General features: G+C 42.0%; 1 protein-coding gene across 2 annotated transcripts; it reads right to left on the bottom strand.

The window, feature by feature from the left end:
- Positions 1-2,358: 2,358 nt before the first annotated feature.
- si:ch211-140m22.7 (uncharacterized protein LOC570370 homolog) lies at positions 2,359-18,426 on the bottom strand. 2 transcript variants are annotated; one of them, XM_039817735.1, is made up of 8 exons: positions 18,294-18,426; positions 17,998-18,059; positions 11,985-12,090; positions 10,311-10,561; positions 9,377-10,256; positions 7,981-8,044; positions 4,764-4,888; positions 2,359-2,666 (listed from the first exon to the last, which is right to left on the bottom strand). In XM_039817735.1, exons 2-8 carry the CDS (start codon positions 18,043-18,045, stop codon positions 2,635-2,637), a joined length of 1,506 nt encoding a protein of 501 aa, XP_039673669.1. In that variant the 5' UTR covers positions 18,046-18,059; positions 18,294-18,426; the 3' UTR covers positions 2,359-2,634. The 2 variants fall into 2 exon arrangements, with proteins under 2 accessions (XP_039673669.1, XP_039673668.1); XM_039817734.1 differs by having other exon boundaries at positions 9,377-10,561.
- Between the last annotated feature and the right edge of the window lie 301 nt (positions 18,427-18,727).

The raw sequence follows: 18,727 nt of genomic DNA, 5'->3' as shown, positions 1-18,727 counted from the left end.
TTAACAACTTATTTTTGCCAACGTATCCACCTTTTCATAAAGAAGGATGTATTGCACATTACATTATAATATACAATATAGGTTTAGAGGAGACCTACTGTGCTCAGGAGTCCCCTGACATTAGCCTACACTTGTGGCCAAGGCTACTCCCTGTTGTATAGCCTATTATATTGAAAGTAATGCAGTTATAAGCAGGCCTGCAAACAGGAATTAATTAGAAGACAGTATTTAGCATAGTGGAAACATTTTATAGGCAACATCCTAAATATATATCAACTCGCGAGTTTTATTTGGATTGTTGCAGCCTACACTTTGTACCGGTTTAACTGTAGCCTACCAATATTCTCTAAAACAGCCTCTGACTGTACTTCCTCATTCTCAGCTTTATTAGGTCTACATGTTCCCTGAGCACACGGCAGTGGTTTAGCTCAGTGGTTACTTCTACTCATAACAATGAAATCTAGTTCCACGGCCTCCGGGTCAGGAGTTCGAACCACGGGCGCTGTCCGCTGTTTTATTTCTCTTCACCCCGTATACCCCTCAAAGGTAGGCTATATCTTATGCTCACGTCCTGGGTCCTGGAACCGTTTGTCATGGCCTTTGAAAGCCTTATAAATGACTCACTTTAAAGTGTGATTTATTTGGCCTATTTTCTTTTTTATTTAATGTAAGTGTAATATAGGTTTAATGAAGTAGTGTATCAGTTTGTGGAAATAAAATGCCAACTGCTGATGGAGTGATATTCAACATAAAATGTTCCATTGTAATGTTGATGTCCCACTTTCCGTAGTCTCTATCAACGACTTCATTTACGGGATTGGTGCCGTCGGAGGTTCTGCTGGAGGTCACTCATTTACGTCCAGATGTCAAGTGGTTTGGATTATTAAGGTCAACCCAGGTTTTCCCAAACTAGCCATGAACGCATTCAAATAAAAGCGGTGGTGTCAGGCATTTTGATTTTTTCCACCTCTTTTAAAAACTGAAAAATAAATAAATAAAAATGAAGTCATTTTTAAAAGCAACACTTGCAAAACACATATGTAGGCTAATTACAACATGGATAATTATCGTTAATTGTTTTGTAATGAGCTTCCTTCATTTTTGGCAAAATTTTGTTTAAAGTACTGCCCAACTTATTTTGCCAACGTATTCACCTTTTCATAAAGAAGGGTGTTATTGCACATTATATTCTAATATAAATAGGTTTAGAGGAGACCATACCGTGCTCAGGAGTCCCCGAAATTAAACTTGTACTCCCTGTTGTATGCTACAAATCGTTAAATTCGCTAGATGGCGTACTAAATTCACTTGGATCACCCACAATGAACGCAGCATTACCCGACATATACCATCTTAAAATAAAACATTTGCTTCCTTTATTGCAAGTAGCCTATTAAAATATCAACTTGCGAGTTCTATTTGGATTGTTGTAGCCTACACTTTGTACCGGTTTAACTGTACCAAGATTCTCTAAAAGCCTCTGACTGTACTTCCTCATTCTCAGCTTTATTAGGTCGACATGCTTCCTGAAGTGACGGTAGCGGTGTAGCTCAGTGGTTACTTCTATCGAATGGAGATATCAAACTCTACCGGCCCCTGGGTCAGGAGTTCGAACCACGGGCGCTGTCCGCTGCTTTTTATTTAATTTTTTCCCCCCAGTCCTCACCCCGTATATACTCCCATAAGTAGGCCTATATCTAATGCTCAAGTCCTGGAACCATATATAGCCTCTGAAAGCCTGATAAATGAAGCCCTAAACTCACTTTAAAGTGTGATTTATTTGGCCTACTTTTTATTTTATTCAATTTTAGGTGAAATATAGTTTTAAGTGTATCCGTTTGTGGAAATAAAATGCCAACTGCTGATGGAGTGATATTATACATTTATAATAATTTATATATAAATACAAATTTTCTATTTTAATGTTGATGTCCCACTTTCCCTAGTCTTTATTGAGGAGTTTAATTTACAGGATTGTTCCGGTTCGTCCAGATGTCCCTCACCTTCCGCTTTCTTCACGTTGGCATTCTAAACTCCGGTCGATTCGGAAAACATCATCCGAGCTAGAACTGACAACCAATTTATATTTATTTTTATTTTTTCAAGTAAAAAATTCTCATCACACACTCAATAGCAATTTTAATTCCAGAGCTCATCTCTCTACGTACACGTTCCACACAAAAAAAAAAAAAAATCCTGAGACTATTTTACAGAGTACGTGCATCCGGCACGTTTTCCTCCTATCCCAGAATGCTGTGTGGACTAGCCAGACCTTCCTCCGCAGCGCTGTGGAGATATGTCTGGCAATGCGGGACTATACTTTACCTGACCGCGACAGAAAGAGGCATGCATACGACATACACACTGGAATTTATTGTTTTTATTCAAATTCAGCTCAGCCATGGATCAATCTGCACAAAGCTTATTTCACAGCTCTAAGTTCACTTTGTCCACCAAAATGTACATCTAATGCGTTAGCTTCCATTCCCTTAAAATATCCAGCTACTGAAACAGCTCTACTCTCACATACAAAAGCTAGAGACAACGGTTTGTTGTAACTTTGACATTAAGCAGACACAGATGTACGGGGAAAAGGCGACGTTAGAAAAAAGGTTAACTGCAAAGTGCTGAGGTTCACTTCTGGGAAACTTCATCCAACTTGGGCTCTGAAAACACAAAGTAGGGTTATTAACTCAGTGCATGTTTGATATATATATATATATATATATATATATATATATATATAATATATATATATATATATATATATATATATATATATATATCTTTTTGTGCACATTATAGGTTTACAAAGTGAAAAAGCCCAAAGTCCCCCCAAAGGGACTTACCATCTCCAACAGAAAACACTGTTCACCAACTGCTCCAAACAGCTCTACTGTAGTCCAGCCTTTACTTCAGAGACAGACGTGGTCACTTTGGAACACACGTTATAATGCTACGCCTAGCTGCTAGCGTGGCAGCCCTCATACTCTGCTTCTGACTGGCTAGTAGTCCCTACCTAGGGACTGTCAGGGCCGCCCTCATACTCTGCTCCTGACTGGCTAGTAGTCCTTACTGTCAGGGCAGCCCTCATACTCTGCTTCTGACTGGCTAGTAGTCCTTCTGTCAGGGCGCGCCCTCATACTCTGCTTCTGACTGGCTAGTAATCCTTACCTAGGTACTGTCAGGACACACCCTCATACTCTGACCTGGCTGGCTAGTAGTCCTTACCTAGGTACGGTCAGGGCCCGCCCTCATACTCTGCTTCTGACTGGCTAGTAGTCCTTACCTAGGTACTGTCAGGCGCGCCCTCATACTCTGCTTCTGACTGGCTAGTAGTCCCTACCTAGGTACTGTCAGGGCACGCCCTAATACTCTGCTCCTGACTGGCTAGTAGTCCTTACCTAGGTACTGTCAGGGCACGCCCTAATACTCTGCTCCTGACTGGCTAGTAGTCCCTACCTAGGTACTGTCAGGGCATGCCTTCATACTCTGCTTCTGACTGGCTAGTAGTCCTTACCTAGGTACTGCACGTGTGACTCCCAACAAAGATGGAACAGAAGTGAGATGTCTCACTCTGTAGCTAAAACAGAGAGCTCAACACGCAGGGTGAAAAGAGGAGCTGCAGCAATGTGCAGTACGACAAAAATATGGTGTTTTCTGAAAATTAAACCATGTAAACCTATTCTGGTATAACCTCTAAATACAATTATGAACCTGAAAATGAGCAGAATATGAGCACTTTAATATCTCTTGTGTACCAGATGGTGGTGATGGTGGTGTTACAAGACACTAAGAATTGACCTCTGGGGGCCATGAATTCTATAAATTGCAGTAGCTGTGAGCTACATCCACACACAGAGTTTTAACTCCAGTAGCAGAGCTAATCTCCGTTCATGTTAACACGTCTGACAACACATATCACATGACCATTCACACACACACTGGACATGTGCGTGCCGGTGTAAACAGGAAGCAGACGGTCCGATTTACTCCACGGTTCAAATTCATGGATGTAGAAGCTGATAATACAGAAAATACTTTGGAGAAAGAATAACAACAATAGCGGGAAGTAAGAACAGGGATTTATTAGCTTGGAGCGAGGACGAGGTGGAGCTGCAAGTGAAGGTATGTAAGCTACCTAACAGATAAGACTGAGTGACGTGCGTTGTCGTTTCCAAATGTCTCCATTTGTGCCCGTCCAGACTACAAAGCAACCCCGGAGTTTTATAAGCAAAATCGGGGGCAGCAGTGTTTCCAAATGTCTCTGTTTTAGGGGCTCGGAAACTCTGCAGTAGTGTGGACGCGAGGCGTAAACATAGCAAAACATATCTGTTTTTAAACCAAAATGCAGTAGTGTCAATGTAGCCTCAGACAGACATTTGAGGCAAGCAGATTGTTCAATGGAAGTGAAGGGAATCTCAGCACTACACTGTCAATAGAAAAAAGGATATGAGAGAAAAAGCACAGCATCACTTCAATATCCAATATCCATCTGCGCCGTTTTAGAAATGAAGCAAAAGAATAAAGCTGTGGCCATAGTGCTGAGACATGGCAAACATAGATCTAGCAGATTACTGTAGGTAAACATTGATCAAGAAAATATATTTTGTTGTTGCCGTTTGATTCACAATCCTTTAGTATAAAAAAAATAAAAAAGAAGAGCTGTTAACAGCAGGAACTATACTTCATACATCAGTCAGAGAACTGCTCTTCACGGCCTAGTTGTAATGGTTGACCAGTAGTTGATTAACTTAACTCACCTGTGAATTTGAACTCTGGAAAAGATGCGAGGTCGCCACCACCATAGAGTCTCTGAAGCTTTGCTACCTCCTCTGCCAAGGCCTTTTCGTACTCTGAACCTGCATCCACTAGCCCCCCCGAAGACCTGCAGGAGGAGGACAACAAGCCCTTATCAGCCAAGCTCCATTTCATTTGCTGATATGACATTCTCAGTCAAATCATCCGTGCAAATCAGCACATTCAGACTTTTTTCTTTATTTTTTTTAAATGGAACCCCCACAAGGCAAACGTATCAAAATAGAATCATGTTTCATTTATTTTAGTTTAGTAAAATAGTTGGAAGTCTCAGAAAAGGGGAAACTTGCATCCGTCATTTCTCTTGTACACTGGGTGGAGTTGCCACACAGTAGGTGAGCTTTCCAGCACAGGTGGAGGTGATCGAGACTGGATGAGCATACCGTTCTGGAACCGGGTCGTGTAGACACGTTGCTTGTTTGGAAAAATAAATGGTAAATCGCAAGCAAAAGAGCGTGGTAAATATTGTCTAGTCTAGCAATCCCTTGGCGACGTTTAGTGGCAAAAGTCACCGCAACAATCCTGTTGTAAATAAACTGAGCTCAGGAGCTTAAATCTTAACCTTTCAAGACTCCATTTATATTATTTGGGCTTTGGAAGGTGTGCATCTAAAGATATATCTTATTCCTGAGTTATGCGACACCCGCGATTCCCTTTCAGTGATTACTCTCATTAGTTCCGCTTACAGTCGAGTAGGCGTTCCTTAATGTGGCCCGGCCAGGACACATAAGCGGGCCTCCAGATTGCGACCAAAAGTCTGTCAAGTGCGACGTAACAATTTTAATGTTCGCAGCTGTGTGGGGTGAACCTTAGGCCGGTTACACACTGGCTGCTTGGCGTGCGCGTGGCGTTTCTGTTGCGTGTCAGCTGCGTGGATTTTTCAATGTCTTTACACCCCAGAAAGGTGTCTGACGCAGCGCTGCTGCTGCTGCTGCTAGCCTTGTCTGGACTCATGGATGTTTCCCATTGATAAAATGAAATACCATGTTAAACATAAATATATACTGATCTGATTACAGCAAAGACAACGTCGGCAGTATTGACGGCAAAATAGGCTCCAGAATATTTCCTTCTGTAGTGACAATTAATTAATTAATTACATTTATATCAAAACCTAGAGACTTTCAAACATCAAAATGTCATTAATATGTATTTGTGTCTAAACTACATAAAAACATCTTTTCCTATTCTATTTTGCCTGGAAACGCTTCCAACACGCTTGTGTGTCGCGTGAAAAATAGGCGTCGGTTTTATTTCTAGAATGCACGCGTTTTCAAGCCGCGCCTGAGACGTGTCACGCAGGCAGGGTGTAAGCTCTAAATTGTTAACATGGGAGCCCAAATATAATCGGACACGCCACGCAGCTGACACGCTCACGCGACGCATCCAGTGTGTAGCCGGTGTTCTACGAACACCATACCCACAGAATGGGATACCTTTGGTTAATGCGCATGCGCAGCAGTGACATTTTTGGGATTGCATGCGTTAAATTTAAACCACATTCAGCATACCTAAGATTACAAGCGGTAAGTGTTGGTGTATTATATCCAACCGGTCTCACGGCAGTTCGTGTAAATGGCCACATTATTCTTAATCTATTGATACGTGTTCACGGAGACGTTTTTCGTTTTTACGTGTAAATGTAACGTTATTTTTACATGTAAATGTAACGTTATTTTAGGACTTGTAAATGTAACGTTATTTTCGGGGGTAAGGCGCGGAGGCGAAAGGCTCCATAAGCGGGGGCGCGAGCGCCCGCTGGTGAAATACATTACTTTACATTTTCGTCTTGTCCACGTAAAACCGACAAAAACGTCTCGATATATAAGATTCAAAAATCACAATTACACAACTTCATGAACCGCTGTATATCGCATTAAACAATGGGCTATCAAAACAGCATACCTCTTTTATAAACTGTATTTTTTATTAAACCAGGGGTTATCAAAACAGCATACCCATAAAACTGTATTTTTATTAAAATGGTATCAAAACAGCATACCCTTATAAACTGTATTTCTTTTATTAAACAGGGTTACAAAACAGCATACCCCTTAAAACTGTATTTCTTTTATTAAACAGGGGTTATCAAAACACATACCCTTCACAAAACTGTATGGTTTTGACAAAAAAGACCCGCTATAAAACTAAACTTCCGGTATGCTATTCTGACAAAGTATGCTACATCGACAGAACACCGGCCTTAAGGTAACTTCCACTGCACACTTTAGCTACTGGCCAGCTAATCCTGTGCTTGTTTGAACACACAGCCAAATGTTCACTCCCTATTCAGCCCCATTGAACCAAATTTGGTTGCAGTTCCACCAGAGTTCCTCTGGGGGTGATCGCGGTCCAGTGCAGAATGAATGGGACTCTATGGAGCTAGACGGCTACATTTGTCTCTTTCGCCCGATTGTCGTAGAGAAACCTCAGATTTGATTGTAGTTTTTGTAAATTCAACATGGATTATAGGTCGAAAGTTGAATGAACAAGTACTTATGTCCTTTTGATTTCTTACAGGTTGAGTCGTTGTTGCCCATAACACGCTAGCATTCTGCTAATGAATGCTGATTGGTCAGTGAAGGTCTGATTACGATCGGAGATCCCGCTTGACGGCTTCCGAAGCAGAGCGTGAATGTCAGAGTAAATATTTCGGCGTGGTCTTTAAAACATCAGCAAACCTCTTTCTAGCACATGTATTAACAGGGAGAGCCGAACCTGTCAGCTGTGTTGTCGATGCCTCGAGAAAACAAAAGGAGTGACTCAGAGCTTGCCGTAAAGCAGTATCTCCGGCCGTACGATGTGTATGACCTCATTAACATTTTTAAGGCCTTTTAGAAAAAGAAGAGACTTTAAAAAAAAAAACACCCAGCAGTGTGTATTTTCTTTGCCTCCCCTTTCGAATGCAACATTCAAATTACTATACAAAACGTTTTGAGGGGTACAGCTCCATAGAGTCCCTTTCATTCTGCACTCGCCCGTGAGCGCCCTCTAATGGAAAGAGTGGAACTGCAACCAGTTCAGAAGCCAGAAGTATCGAGAGAGTGGAACCTCTTCCCTTATTAGAAATTCTTTGACACAGCTAAGCCAATGACAGAGTAACAGCAACACAAAAACTGGGATGGAATTCTAAACGTGCTTGGTGGAGGTAGTGAGACTTACTGGCTTTTTGTGGAGTACTCGCGTATGGAGTCCAAGAAGAGCTTCTGAATTGGGTCCATTTGAGCTGAGAGTCACAGGGGGGAAAAAATAAAATTCAAATAAATTTCTCTTTAAAAAGACACAAACTCATAAACCAGGACGGTGCATTTGGATAGCATCTGCCCATTTGGTTAGAACAAGTAAAGAACAACCAATCCCAATTTTAACCGTAACCCTCATGCACAGAACAGCACCTGGGACGGTAGACAGACAGGAAAGAACGTGTGAGTGGTCAGGTCAGTTGACAGGTTAAAAAGGTTGCTGTGACAGGTCATGCTAGGCAACACATGTATAGCACTGCTGGAAGGTACGGGTTGCCAACAGTCTAGTAGTCAAACAGAAATTCTGTGCGACCTCATCAAGTGCTTTTACCGTGAAAGAAAGTTTCCATTTACACATTATCCATTAAGAAAATACACCTAACAATAGGATCCCACATGAAGAGATGGATTACATTTTACTTTTACCATGAGACTCCCAAATAAGTGGGAAAAGTGTAAGGAACGCAAGAAAAGGAGCAGAGAAGGTTGAGGTAAAAAAATAAAAAAAGGTGACGGATGCAATCTTCTCCTTCACCAGTGGAAACAGTACCTTTAACATTATCTTTATTTTTTTATTTTTATCCAACACCGATAAAAAAAAAAATAAAAAAAAAATAAAGCAAAACAGCTCCATAAAACCACAACATTAAACACATGATAGAAGTAAGACTTTCTATCAGGTTGGAACATGTTAGGAAAGAAGAGTGGGATCTCAAAACCAAAGAAAGCATCGGTTATTTGGACAGGAATAAAAAGAAAAATCAGTAAAAAAAAAGAAAAGGTGTCAAGAACATATCACAGTGACTCATGAAGAAAGGTGGAAAGAAATTCTAGAAAAACTAAAGAAATGAGTGCAGTGAGCAGGCAGACATTAGTAAGTGAAAGACAAAAACTTGGAAAGGTGGAAAGAAATAAACTATGCCGAAATGATGTGCAGTTAAGGACATGCATCATATGCAAGATGGATGCAAGAAGAAGCAAACACATTAGCAGTGAGTTGAACTGTAGCTTCGTGAAAGATGACTCTGGCCACATGGGGCAGGGTGTAATAGGACATGAAGAAGGGAAACTATTGTTGTAGGGTTATGGGCTAAAATGGATCATTTAGGGACTATCAGGAACAACCTGCGCAAGGCTAGAACAAAAAGTAGTGTCTTTGTGATGTCAGGTATCTTTACACTTTATCCTTACGCTCATCACAAACAACTACTGTAAATTCAAAGAAAAAAAAATGGTGATGAAAATGACTGCTGGTAGACTGCAGGGTCCACAGAGGAAAAGAGAAGGATTGTGGGGGAGGAGGTTGTGGTGTGTACCCTCAATTGGTTCAACTGGTTCAGCTGGGATGTCCGCCTGCAGCTCCTCTCCCGCAGCTTCAGCTACGAGTGGAGCAGGGTCCACCAGCTCCTCGGTGCTCTCCGCGGGGGCCGAAACTTCAGCTGCAGCATCGGCAGCCACTTCACTGGGGGCAGCTTCAGCAGGCTCTGTAGCAGCTTCTACAGGGGCAGCTTCAGCAGCTGCAGGCTCTGGGGCTTCAGCAGGGGCAACTTCAGGGGCAGCTTCCAAAACTGGTGCAGCTTCAGCAGCAGTGGCTTCTTGAGCAGCTTCGACAGGAACTTCGGCAGCAGGTTCTGCTGGAGCAGCTTCAGGGGTTGCTGCTGCTTCAACAGCCGGGGCTTCAGCTGCAGCTTCAACAGGAGCTTCAGCGACTGCGGCGGCAGCTTCAGCTGCTGGGGCAGCGGCTTCAGCGGGAGCTTCCGCAGGAGCAGTTGCTTCAGCTATAGATGCTGCAGCTTCGGCAACTGCTTCTGCAACAGCCTCAACAACAGGTGCGGCTTCAGGGATAGCTTCAGCGACCGCCTCAACCACAGGTGCAGCTTCAGGTACAGCTTCAGCAACAGCCTCAACGACAGCTTCAGCAACAGCCTCAACCACAGGTGCAGCTTCTGCGACAGCCTCAACCACAGGTGCAGATTCTGGGACTGCTTCAGCAACAGCCTCAACAACGGGGGCAGCTTCTGCGACAGCTTCAACCACAGCTTCAGGCACAGCCTCGACCACAGGTGCAGCTTCTGCGACTGCTTCAGCAACAGCCTCCACAACGGGGGCAGCTTCTGCGACAGCTTCAACCACAGCCTCGACCACAGGTGCGGCTTCTGCGACAGCTTCAACCACAGCTTCAGGCACAGCCTCCACCACAGGTGTGGCTTCTGCGACAGCTTCAACCACAGCTTCAGGCACAGCCTCCACCACAGGTGTGGCTTCAACTGCTGAGGCAGATTCAGAGACCGCTTCGACCGCGGGAGCGGCAGCTTCTACCACGGGGCTGGTTGCAACAGCCTCGGGTGCAGCAGCAGAGGGCGCAGGCTCTGCGGCTGGTTTAGCTGCAGCTTCTGCTGCTGCAGCGGCTGCTGCCGGAGACATGCCTTTCTTGGGAAACTCATAGGACTTGTGCTGGACAAGTTTCTCTATATCGAAATATGTTTTGGCCTGGTCTTTGTCTAGGACAAAGGTGGAGGGGAAGCAGATAAGATGCATTATTTTCTTTAAACATACGTATATGGTTAAAGATCAAAATTTCACTATAAACCCACATTTAACAAAATGCCAACATGTTATCCTTTTTTTGTACAGAGATCTACTGGAATGTTTTATATGTACCAGTTTACAGGAAAACTAAGAAAACAGAAAAATATCACAAGCCTGCGAGTTAGCCAAAGGGATACAGCAAAACGTTTCAAGAAAACTCTCAACAGAAAAGAACAATTGTAACCTTGACCACAACAGCTTTATATTGAGATAATTCAAAATGTTCTACACACATAAATAAGTGATGATCTTCTAAACCTGTGGAAGGAAATCCAGAAGTGGACATAGGATTCTGTAGTTTAGTCTAGATAGCATAGAAGACCCATGCCCTTTTTGACCGTGTTTGATTGGTTTGTTAAATGGACAATATTCTGTATTTCGCATGTGTATCATCACGGCCTGGCAGTACTAATTAAATACATTATTTAAGACAACAGAGGCCGTCTAGTGTAAAATTATTCATCAATATAGAACCTGAACGGAAAGGACAATTTGTTTCAGTTATCTAATACCAATGGTTTCCACCACCAGAGCATACAACAAGCAAACCCATCCTCACAAATCTGCCATTATTATATTCAAAAGTTTGCAAAAGCAGCCGGTAGCTGCAAGTTAAATAGACCTTTATTTACACAACTACTCGCTTACGCTGCAGCCATGGCTAAGCAGCTGCTGCATGTTTTTACCATGACATGAGCCATGTGGGCTGGAATCTCCCTTCTGACCTTTCCTGTGCCCCAGCAGTGCGCCAACCTACATAATGTCAAAGACACAAAAGGTGAAAACCACCTTTATACTGAACAATGTTCTGATTTGTTACATGGTTTCTGCATCGTATTCACAACTACCACTTACTTAGAAATACTGAATAATGTAATAGTAGGATATATTTCAGGGTCTAACCTTGAAAACTATTGCATAATGAAATCATACAGTCAGATATAGGGCTGTAGCAGTTTTTGTATTCGGGAATGATCCTACTACAGTGTCATCTGCAGACAAGACAATGCCTATTAATTGCCAGTAGGAGGCAGATAACAACCCAATAGGCAAAAAGATACCATAAAAACATTGATGGAACTAGATTAATATTATCAAAGTTTTATGCCTTTGGCAATCAGCTCTTTCAAAATAACACAAAATGGGGTGAAAGCATTAGCAATGGGCAGTAATGTGCAGTCGCCCAAGGCTAAGGTTTTTGTACTGTTGTAGTAAATAACTTTGCAGTAAACTACAGGTTTTACCTACATTGAAATTGAACGGAGCGAGCTTTATTCAAGAGCTGATAAAGGCTGCGCCACATGTGACAGTAAGCAGTTACTCTCTGAAACCTACCTGAGTTGTTCTTTTTTGACGACTTCTTGGAACCACCAGATTTTGAGCTAAAGGTTACAGCTGCAGGTGCTCTACTCAGAGTATTCCAGCTCTCAGCCTGCAAACACACACACACACACACACACACACACACACACACACACACACACACACACACACACACACACACACACACACACACACACACACACACACACACACACACACACACACACACACACACACACACACACACACACACACACACACACACACACACACACTTTTATTTTGCAATACTGTATCGATTTTCAAAAAGGCAATATCGATTTTTTTTATTACGTTTTAACATTCAAAAATATTCATGTAAGACAGTGGTTCACGTTTATGTTGTGTTTAAACCCCCTACCGCTAGATGGCTATGCTGAGACACACCGCTAGTGTCCTTGCCTAACAGTGCCTGACTTTTAGCTAGAAGCTAACAATGTAGCTATGGCTGAACTTTGGCCTACTTTAACATATCAACATAACTCACTAAGAACCTGTGAACCACAATCCCAAACTATTTGATTTTCTGTGTACTGAATTGTTTACCTAAAGTAATTTTCTTTGACTTTTATGAACATCAAGTCTTTTTTTTTAAATATTAGTTTTTCTAAAATTATACTTTAAAAGAGGTGATAGAATGATTATATAGGGTATTTCACACTGTTCCTTATAGTCTCCTAATGGGGTATGTAACATTGGTTGGGCTGAAAATGGCCTGGTTGATATTTTATTGGCCCTTATGCATCCCTGTGTTTTGGCCCTATTTGTAACAAGAGCTTTTCTTCCAAATATGGTATATTCATGAATATTTAGATGAGCTGCACGCTGATTGGTTGAGTGAATTGCCATACACACACATTAGAGACGCGACAGAATCTCATATTCCAGACACTGCAATGTTTCGTTACCAAATTCACTTCTGAGACTTTTTTAAGGGAGAAATCAACTATATAAAGCTCAAATATGGGCCGTTTTACAAAAATCAATGGCTAATTGCAAATTTGGTAAAAAGTGTCTGACTTTAGGAGCTCCACACAGTCTGACGAGAAAGCGGCAGCCTGCTGGGCTCCATACCCAGGGCAAAGTCACCCTTTGTGAATTATTGCACTACGGGGCTCCGCGGCCAGCTGCCGGCATAACTATAATATATTTACAGTTTGAATTTCGTCACGGCACTGATATCACAGCTACCCCAAGGTTTTACAAAGCTAACGTTGTATCCGATTTGAATTTAAGGCATTTTTATGAACTCGGGGTCTTGTTACGAGGAGCAGCTAACTAGCTATATGTCCCATTGAATACAACGGGGAAATATCGCAGCTAGCTAGCTACACTTTCGGCATAATTATAGTATATTTACAGTTTGAATTTCGTCACGGCACAGGGCTCCAGACTAACTTTTTTCACTAGGAGCACAGTGGCCCCCAACTTAAAAATTTAGGGGCACACACCGTAAAACATGCTAACCAAATATTCACATTTATACTAATTTCCACTGTATTACTAATAAACACTTTGATAATAGATGCAGAAATTACAAGGTGATTTTTCAAATTTAGTTTCACATTTTATTGTGCACTTTTGAAGATGCAACATAGAAGGTAAACCGACAGCACCACTGCTGTCATGACAGTACAAATATTAAAAAAATATACCAGCTCTAGTCTCCAGTCTACAATTACAATGAATTTAACTTAAACTTAAACATGCATTGTTTAGGCTACTAAACTAAACTAAAAATAAACCCCTCCCTCTCTCCTCCCAAACCTGCCCTACAACCTTGAATTGAATAATTATTAATTTGTTACTCACTGTAACTTTTATTCTTGTATTTATATTATTCTCATCATGACCGTTTTTAACTGCTCTTTACTGTTTCATGTAAAGCACTTTGAATTGCCTTGTTGCTGAAAGGTGCTGTAGAAATCAAGCTGCCTTCACACTGTCAGTCAGTCCCAGGGCAGATAAACCAACGTTGTGCCTGCTTGACTCACAGGAAAACGCCAGCGACCGCTTTCGCCTCGATGTTAATATCATATCGCAGCAAACGCTGTCTGTGTGAAGTTTTGAAAAAATTTAACCACACTTGCAACCACTTTATTGGCATTTCCGTGACTAACTGTAACTTCAACAAAACTGCAGAGCCGACGAGTCTGCTCCGTCCACACCTCTGCGCGTGTGTGTGCGCGCGCCGGAGCTCCGCTCTGTCGCTATGCAGAGAGGACAGATAAGCTTTGTGCTTACACGCTCTCAGGTACCGAAATTTCCACGTTTAAGTGTTAAGGGGGCAAATTTACTGGTCGCACATGTGCGACTGAATGTAAAATTTAGTCGCACACTCTAAAATTTTGGTCGCAGTCTGGAGCCCTGCCGGCATGTATATTACAGGTTCCCCAAGATCTTACAAAGCTTAGCTAACACTTGTCCGATTTCGGATTTCAATTGAATGCATTTTTGTGAATGTCAGTTAGGAGGAGGCTAGCTAGCTCTCATTGATGGACTCCAGCTCACCGCGGGCTCTATCAATGAGACTCGCGGACAAGAGGCGTCTATTTCCCCAATTGTTTGTTTAAAGAGGTGATAGAATGCAAAACCGATTTTACCCTGTCGTAGTTGAATAACGACAGTTCCGTTGGGTAAATAGGACATACATAGAAGCTCAAAATCCCATTGACACCCTTTTACTATGAAAATTTCATATTTTGAAACTGCCGCTGAAAACGGGCGAATCCCAACAAAGCTGGAAGTTGACGTCAACCTCCCAAAACCGGAACCTTTGTCAGCCCATGGGTGTATTAAGAGAGCGGTCACGCTAACCATTTACATAGGCTACACAACTGACCTGAGATCAGTTAGTCTTCTGAATCTAGGTCGCGAGATCTCAGAAAATGTATACATTGTTCATATGCTATTTTACCATTAAATTCACTTCTGAGAATTTTTTATGCGAGAAATCAACTACTTAGAGGTCAAATATGGGCCGTTTTACGAAAATTGATGTCTAATTGCAAATTTTGTCCGACTGTGTCGGACTTCAGAGGGCTGCCTGTGTTGCTGCCTCGCCCGCCGCCCGCCTTCCTCCACAGACCCCGGTGTAACACCGGCTTGCTGTGAAGCCCGATTGAGCTCCGGCACGTCTGCAGCCCACAGCACCTCATACCAGCGAAAGTCACCGTTTGGGCTGGTGGACTACTACCAAACGCCGCTGCTCTGACAGAGCTCCAGGGCCTGCAACTCCCCTCTTCCTGCTAGCTAGCTAAATGCCCCGTGTATGTGAGTGAAAGCGGGCCAGCGAGCTTGTTACGCCAGCATTCTCTTACCACAGATTCTAGTTAATCTTATAATGTGTGTAATTATAATGTGTTGAGTTATTTAAACAAACGATTGGGAAAATAAACGCCGCTTGTCCATGAGTCTCATTGATAGAGCCTGCGGCTGGATGGAGCTCTATCAATGAGAGCTAGCTAGCCTCCTCTTAGAATTCCTCTGCAATTCACAAATATTCATTAACTTGAAATCGGACACCGTTGTTAGCTTTATAAAAATATAGTTAGATGTTGTATAAGTGGCGTGACGAATTCAAACTGTAAATATACCGAATTACGACCAAAAATGAAGCTAACTAGCCGAATCTGTACACATAGGATTGAAGGGACAGTCTGAGCTACTCGAAACCCTTACAGCTCACAAATATTCATTAACTTGAAATCCGGACACAGTTGTTAGCTTTATAAAACATATAGTTAGATGTTGTATAAGTGGCGTACGAAATTCAAACTGTAAATATACTCGAATTACGACCAAAAATGAAGCTAACTAGCCGCCAATCTGTACACATAGGATTGAAGGGACAGTCGCAGCTAACAAAACCCTTACAGCTCACAAATATTCATTAACTTGAAATCGGACACAGTCGTTAGCTTTATAAAACATATAGTTAGATGTTGTATAAGTGGCGTGGGCGAAATTCAAACTGTAAATATACTCAAATTACGACCCAAAATGAAGCTAACTAGCCGCAATCTGTACACATAGGATTGCAGGGACAGTCGCAGCTAACGAAACCCGTACAGCTCACAAATATTCATTAACTTGAAATCCGGACACCGTTGTTAGCTTTATAAAACATATAGTTAGATGTTGTATAGCTAAGTGGCGTGACATGTGTGTAACATTTGGTAAGAGATTGCTGGTGTAACAAGGTTCCGCTGACCGCTCTCACACGGGCCATTTAGCTAGCAGGAAGAGGAGATGCGCGCGTTCCTGGCGCTTTGTGGCGCAGCGCGTTTGGTAGTAGTCCACCAGCCCAAACGGTGACTTTGCGCGGGTATGAGGTGCTGTGGGCTGCAGCAGCCGTTCGAGCTCAATCGAGCTCACAGCAAGCCGGGGTCTGTGGAGGAAGGCAGGCCAGGCGGCGAGGCCTAACACAGGCAGCTGAACTCCGACACACAGTTTTACCAAATTTGCAATTAGCCATCCATTTTCGTAAAACGGCCCATATTTGAGCTTTACATAGTTGATTTCTCGCATAAAAAAGTTTCAGAAGTGAATTTTGTAATGGAATAGCAGAGATCTGCGTGACCTAGATTCAGAAGACTACCTGATCTCAGGTCAGTTGTGTAGCCTATATAAATGTTGGGGCGTGACTGTTCTCTTAATACACCCATGGGCGTGACAAAGGTACATGTTTTGAGATGCTTACGTAAGCAACTAGCTTTGTTGAGATTACCACGTTTTCAGCGGCAGTTTCAAAATATGAGATTTTCATAGTAAAGGGGTGTCAGTGGGACTTTGAGCTTCTATGTATGTCCTATTTACCCACCGAATTGTCGTTATTCAACTATGACAGGGTAAAAGCGGTTTTGCATTCTATCACCCCTTTAAAAAAATCCCAATATATCGCCTTACGCACAGTATCAAAATATATTGCAATATATTGAATTGTGACACATATCGTATCGCCAGATTCTTGCCAATACACAGCCCTACCTACATACATCAGGAATAATGGAGTAGGCTACATGCTGAGAAAGCAAGCCAGGCTCGGTTCATGTAGCTACAATAGTTACAGATAGATCCATAAAAGCATTACACTTCTATTCTAGCTACATGTCTTACTCTTAATATTAACTACGAGGTTACACTAGAACACACTTCTCCCTTTTTTGGGGCTGTGATCTGGATGTCACTGACAGTTTAGTTTAGTTTTAAGAAGGGGCTTATTCCACACTGTCAGTGTGGACGGAATCATAAGCTCTTAAAATGCCCCTATTTTGCTTTATTGGATTTTTCCCTTTTTGAGTATAAGGGCTCTTTAATGAACTAGACAGTATATGATATTTACATTTAGCAAATAATCAAGGATATAGCTGCACCATTCCAGCCAATGACAGGTATTGTTTATTATTTATTCTTTTGAAGTATCTGTTGAAACTTTGGGTTGTTGTTTACAATTTTAAATAAAGTTCTGTGGGATTAAACGGGCTGACTGAACAGCCCTGAGTTGTGTCATTGGTATGTCAGTGGGGTGTAAAAAAGGTATGTCCAGTAGCCTTCCATTTTTATGCAAGGTCACTTTCCAGTGGAATCCCTGACCCTATACTAGTGAATGCTCACTATAACCTTACACAAAGATGTCTATGCTCATACAACCAATCTTCGAATGACAATTAATCACAAACCCCATGCCAAGTGTCACCGTCAGAGTTGAGTAGAGCTTCAGCTGCCAGGCCTGTGTGTCTGGTTTAAGCCTGCTCCATTGAGGCGTGCAGTCAGCTAACTAAACAGTCTGCAATTACTGGTTAAAGTTTGAGCTTCAAAAGGTTTCATAAATCACAGGTTTAAATTAAATTAAATGCATACTTTTATTTTGAAAACCACACATTTAAAGCAGCATGGGGCATACCAAAACATCAAAGTCTACTGACCGACTTTCACCGAAAATTAAATAAAACATTCATGTTGTTAATGCTAGAAATGATGTTACCTTGACACAGCCCAGTCGCCCTATCCTCAGCAAAGAAGCCGCCATCATTCCGTACAGCCTGCCTGTGATGACCATAGTAAACACACTATTAAACAAGGCATTAATAAAGACGTCAACACATCTTCATCGTGTAACCGGAGTTGTTTGCATTAGCATCGTGCAAGAAAACAGAACCACAATGAAAAACCAGCCTCGAAGGACTCTTCAACCTTCTCTCAGTGAGATAAAAAAAAACTAAAAACAGCCTGGGGTGCAATTAACGTTAACTGCTATCAAATAAAGGTATTGGTTGTTACCTTTTGATAAAAATGTCTATTTTATGCTTCTTTTCTGGTGGTCTGTTCTCCAGAAGTAGCTCACAGCAGCAGCATGGACATGGACCAGTCTTTCACCTTTTATGTAACGCATGAATGCGAGAGACGCCCCCTTCCTGACAAAAGCCCTGCATGTGTTGACCGTTGTGAATTTGTCTGTTTATTTTTTTACAGTCTGTGATTATCTTTTATGTGGTTACATTTCTGCCATTGCCCATTTTGTTTTGATACATCTGTGTGTGGACGCTGTTGCACTGCTGCTCACTTGTATACTTTTCATCCTAAATTTGATATTTCCAAGTGATTTAGCGTCATGAATGGCAGCTATAGTAATATGCTACTTTCGTTTTATATATTATATGGAAATCTATATGTATGTATTTTCTATAGGAAACCCTTTCTCCACCAACAGGCAT

The sequence above is a fragment of the Perca fluviatilis genome, chromosome 12 (assembly GCF_010015445.1).
Source record: "Perca fluviatilis chromosome 12, GENO_Pfluv_1.0, whole genome shotgun sequence".
NCBI lineage: Eukaryota > Metazoa > Chordata > Actinopteri > Perciformes > Percidae > Perca > Perca fluviatilis.
Note: the sequence above shows the minus strand (reverse complement) of the source record. Positions and strands in the feature narration are given on the sequence as shown.

Bases quoted from the DNA above. Each gene is read 5' to 3' on its own strand.
- si:ch211-140m22.7 (XM_039817734.1), bottom strand. From the start codon at position 18,045: ATGATGGCGGCTTCTTTGCTGAGGATAGGGCGACTGGGCTGTGTCAAG. The intron at 10,562-11,984 runs GTAGGTTTCAGA...CCTTTGTCCTAG, and splicing joins GTCAAAAAAGAACAACTCAG to ACAAAGACCAGGCCAAAACA. The intron at 8,045-9,376 runs GTACACACCACA...TGTGACTCTCAG, and splicing joins ACCAGTTGAACCAATTGAGG to CTCAAATGGACCCAATTCAG.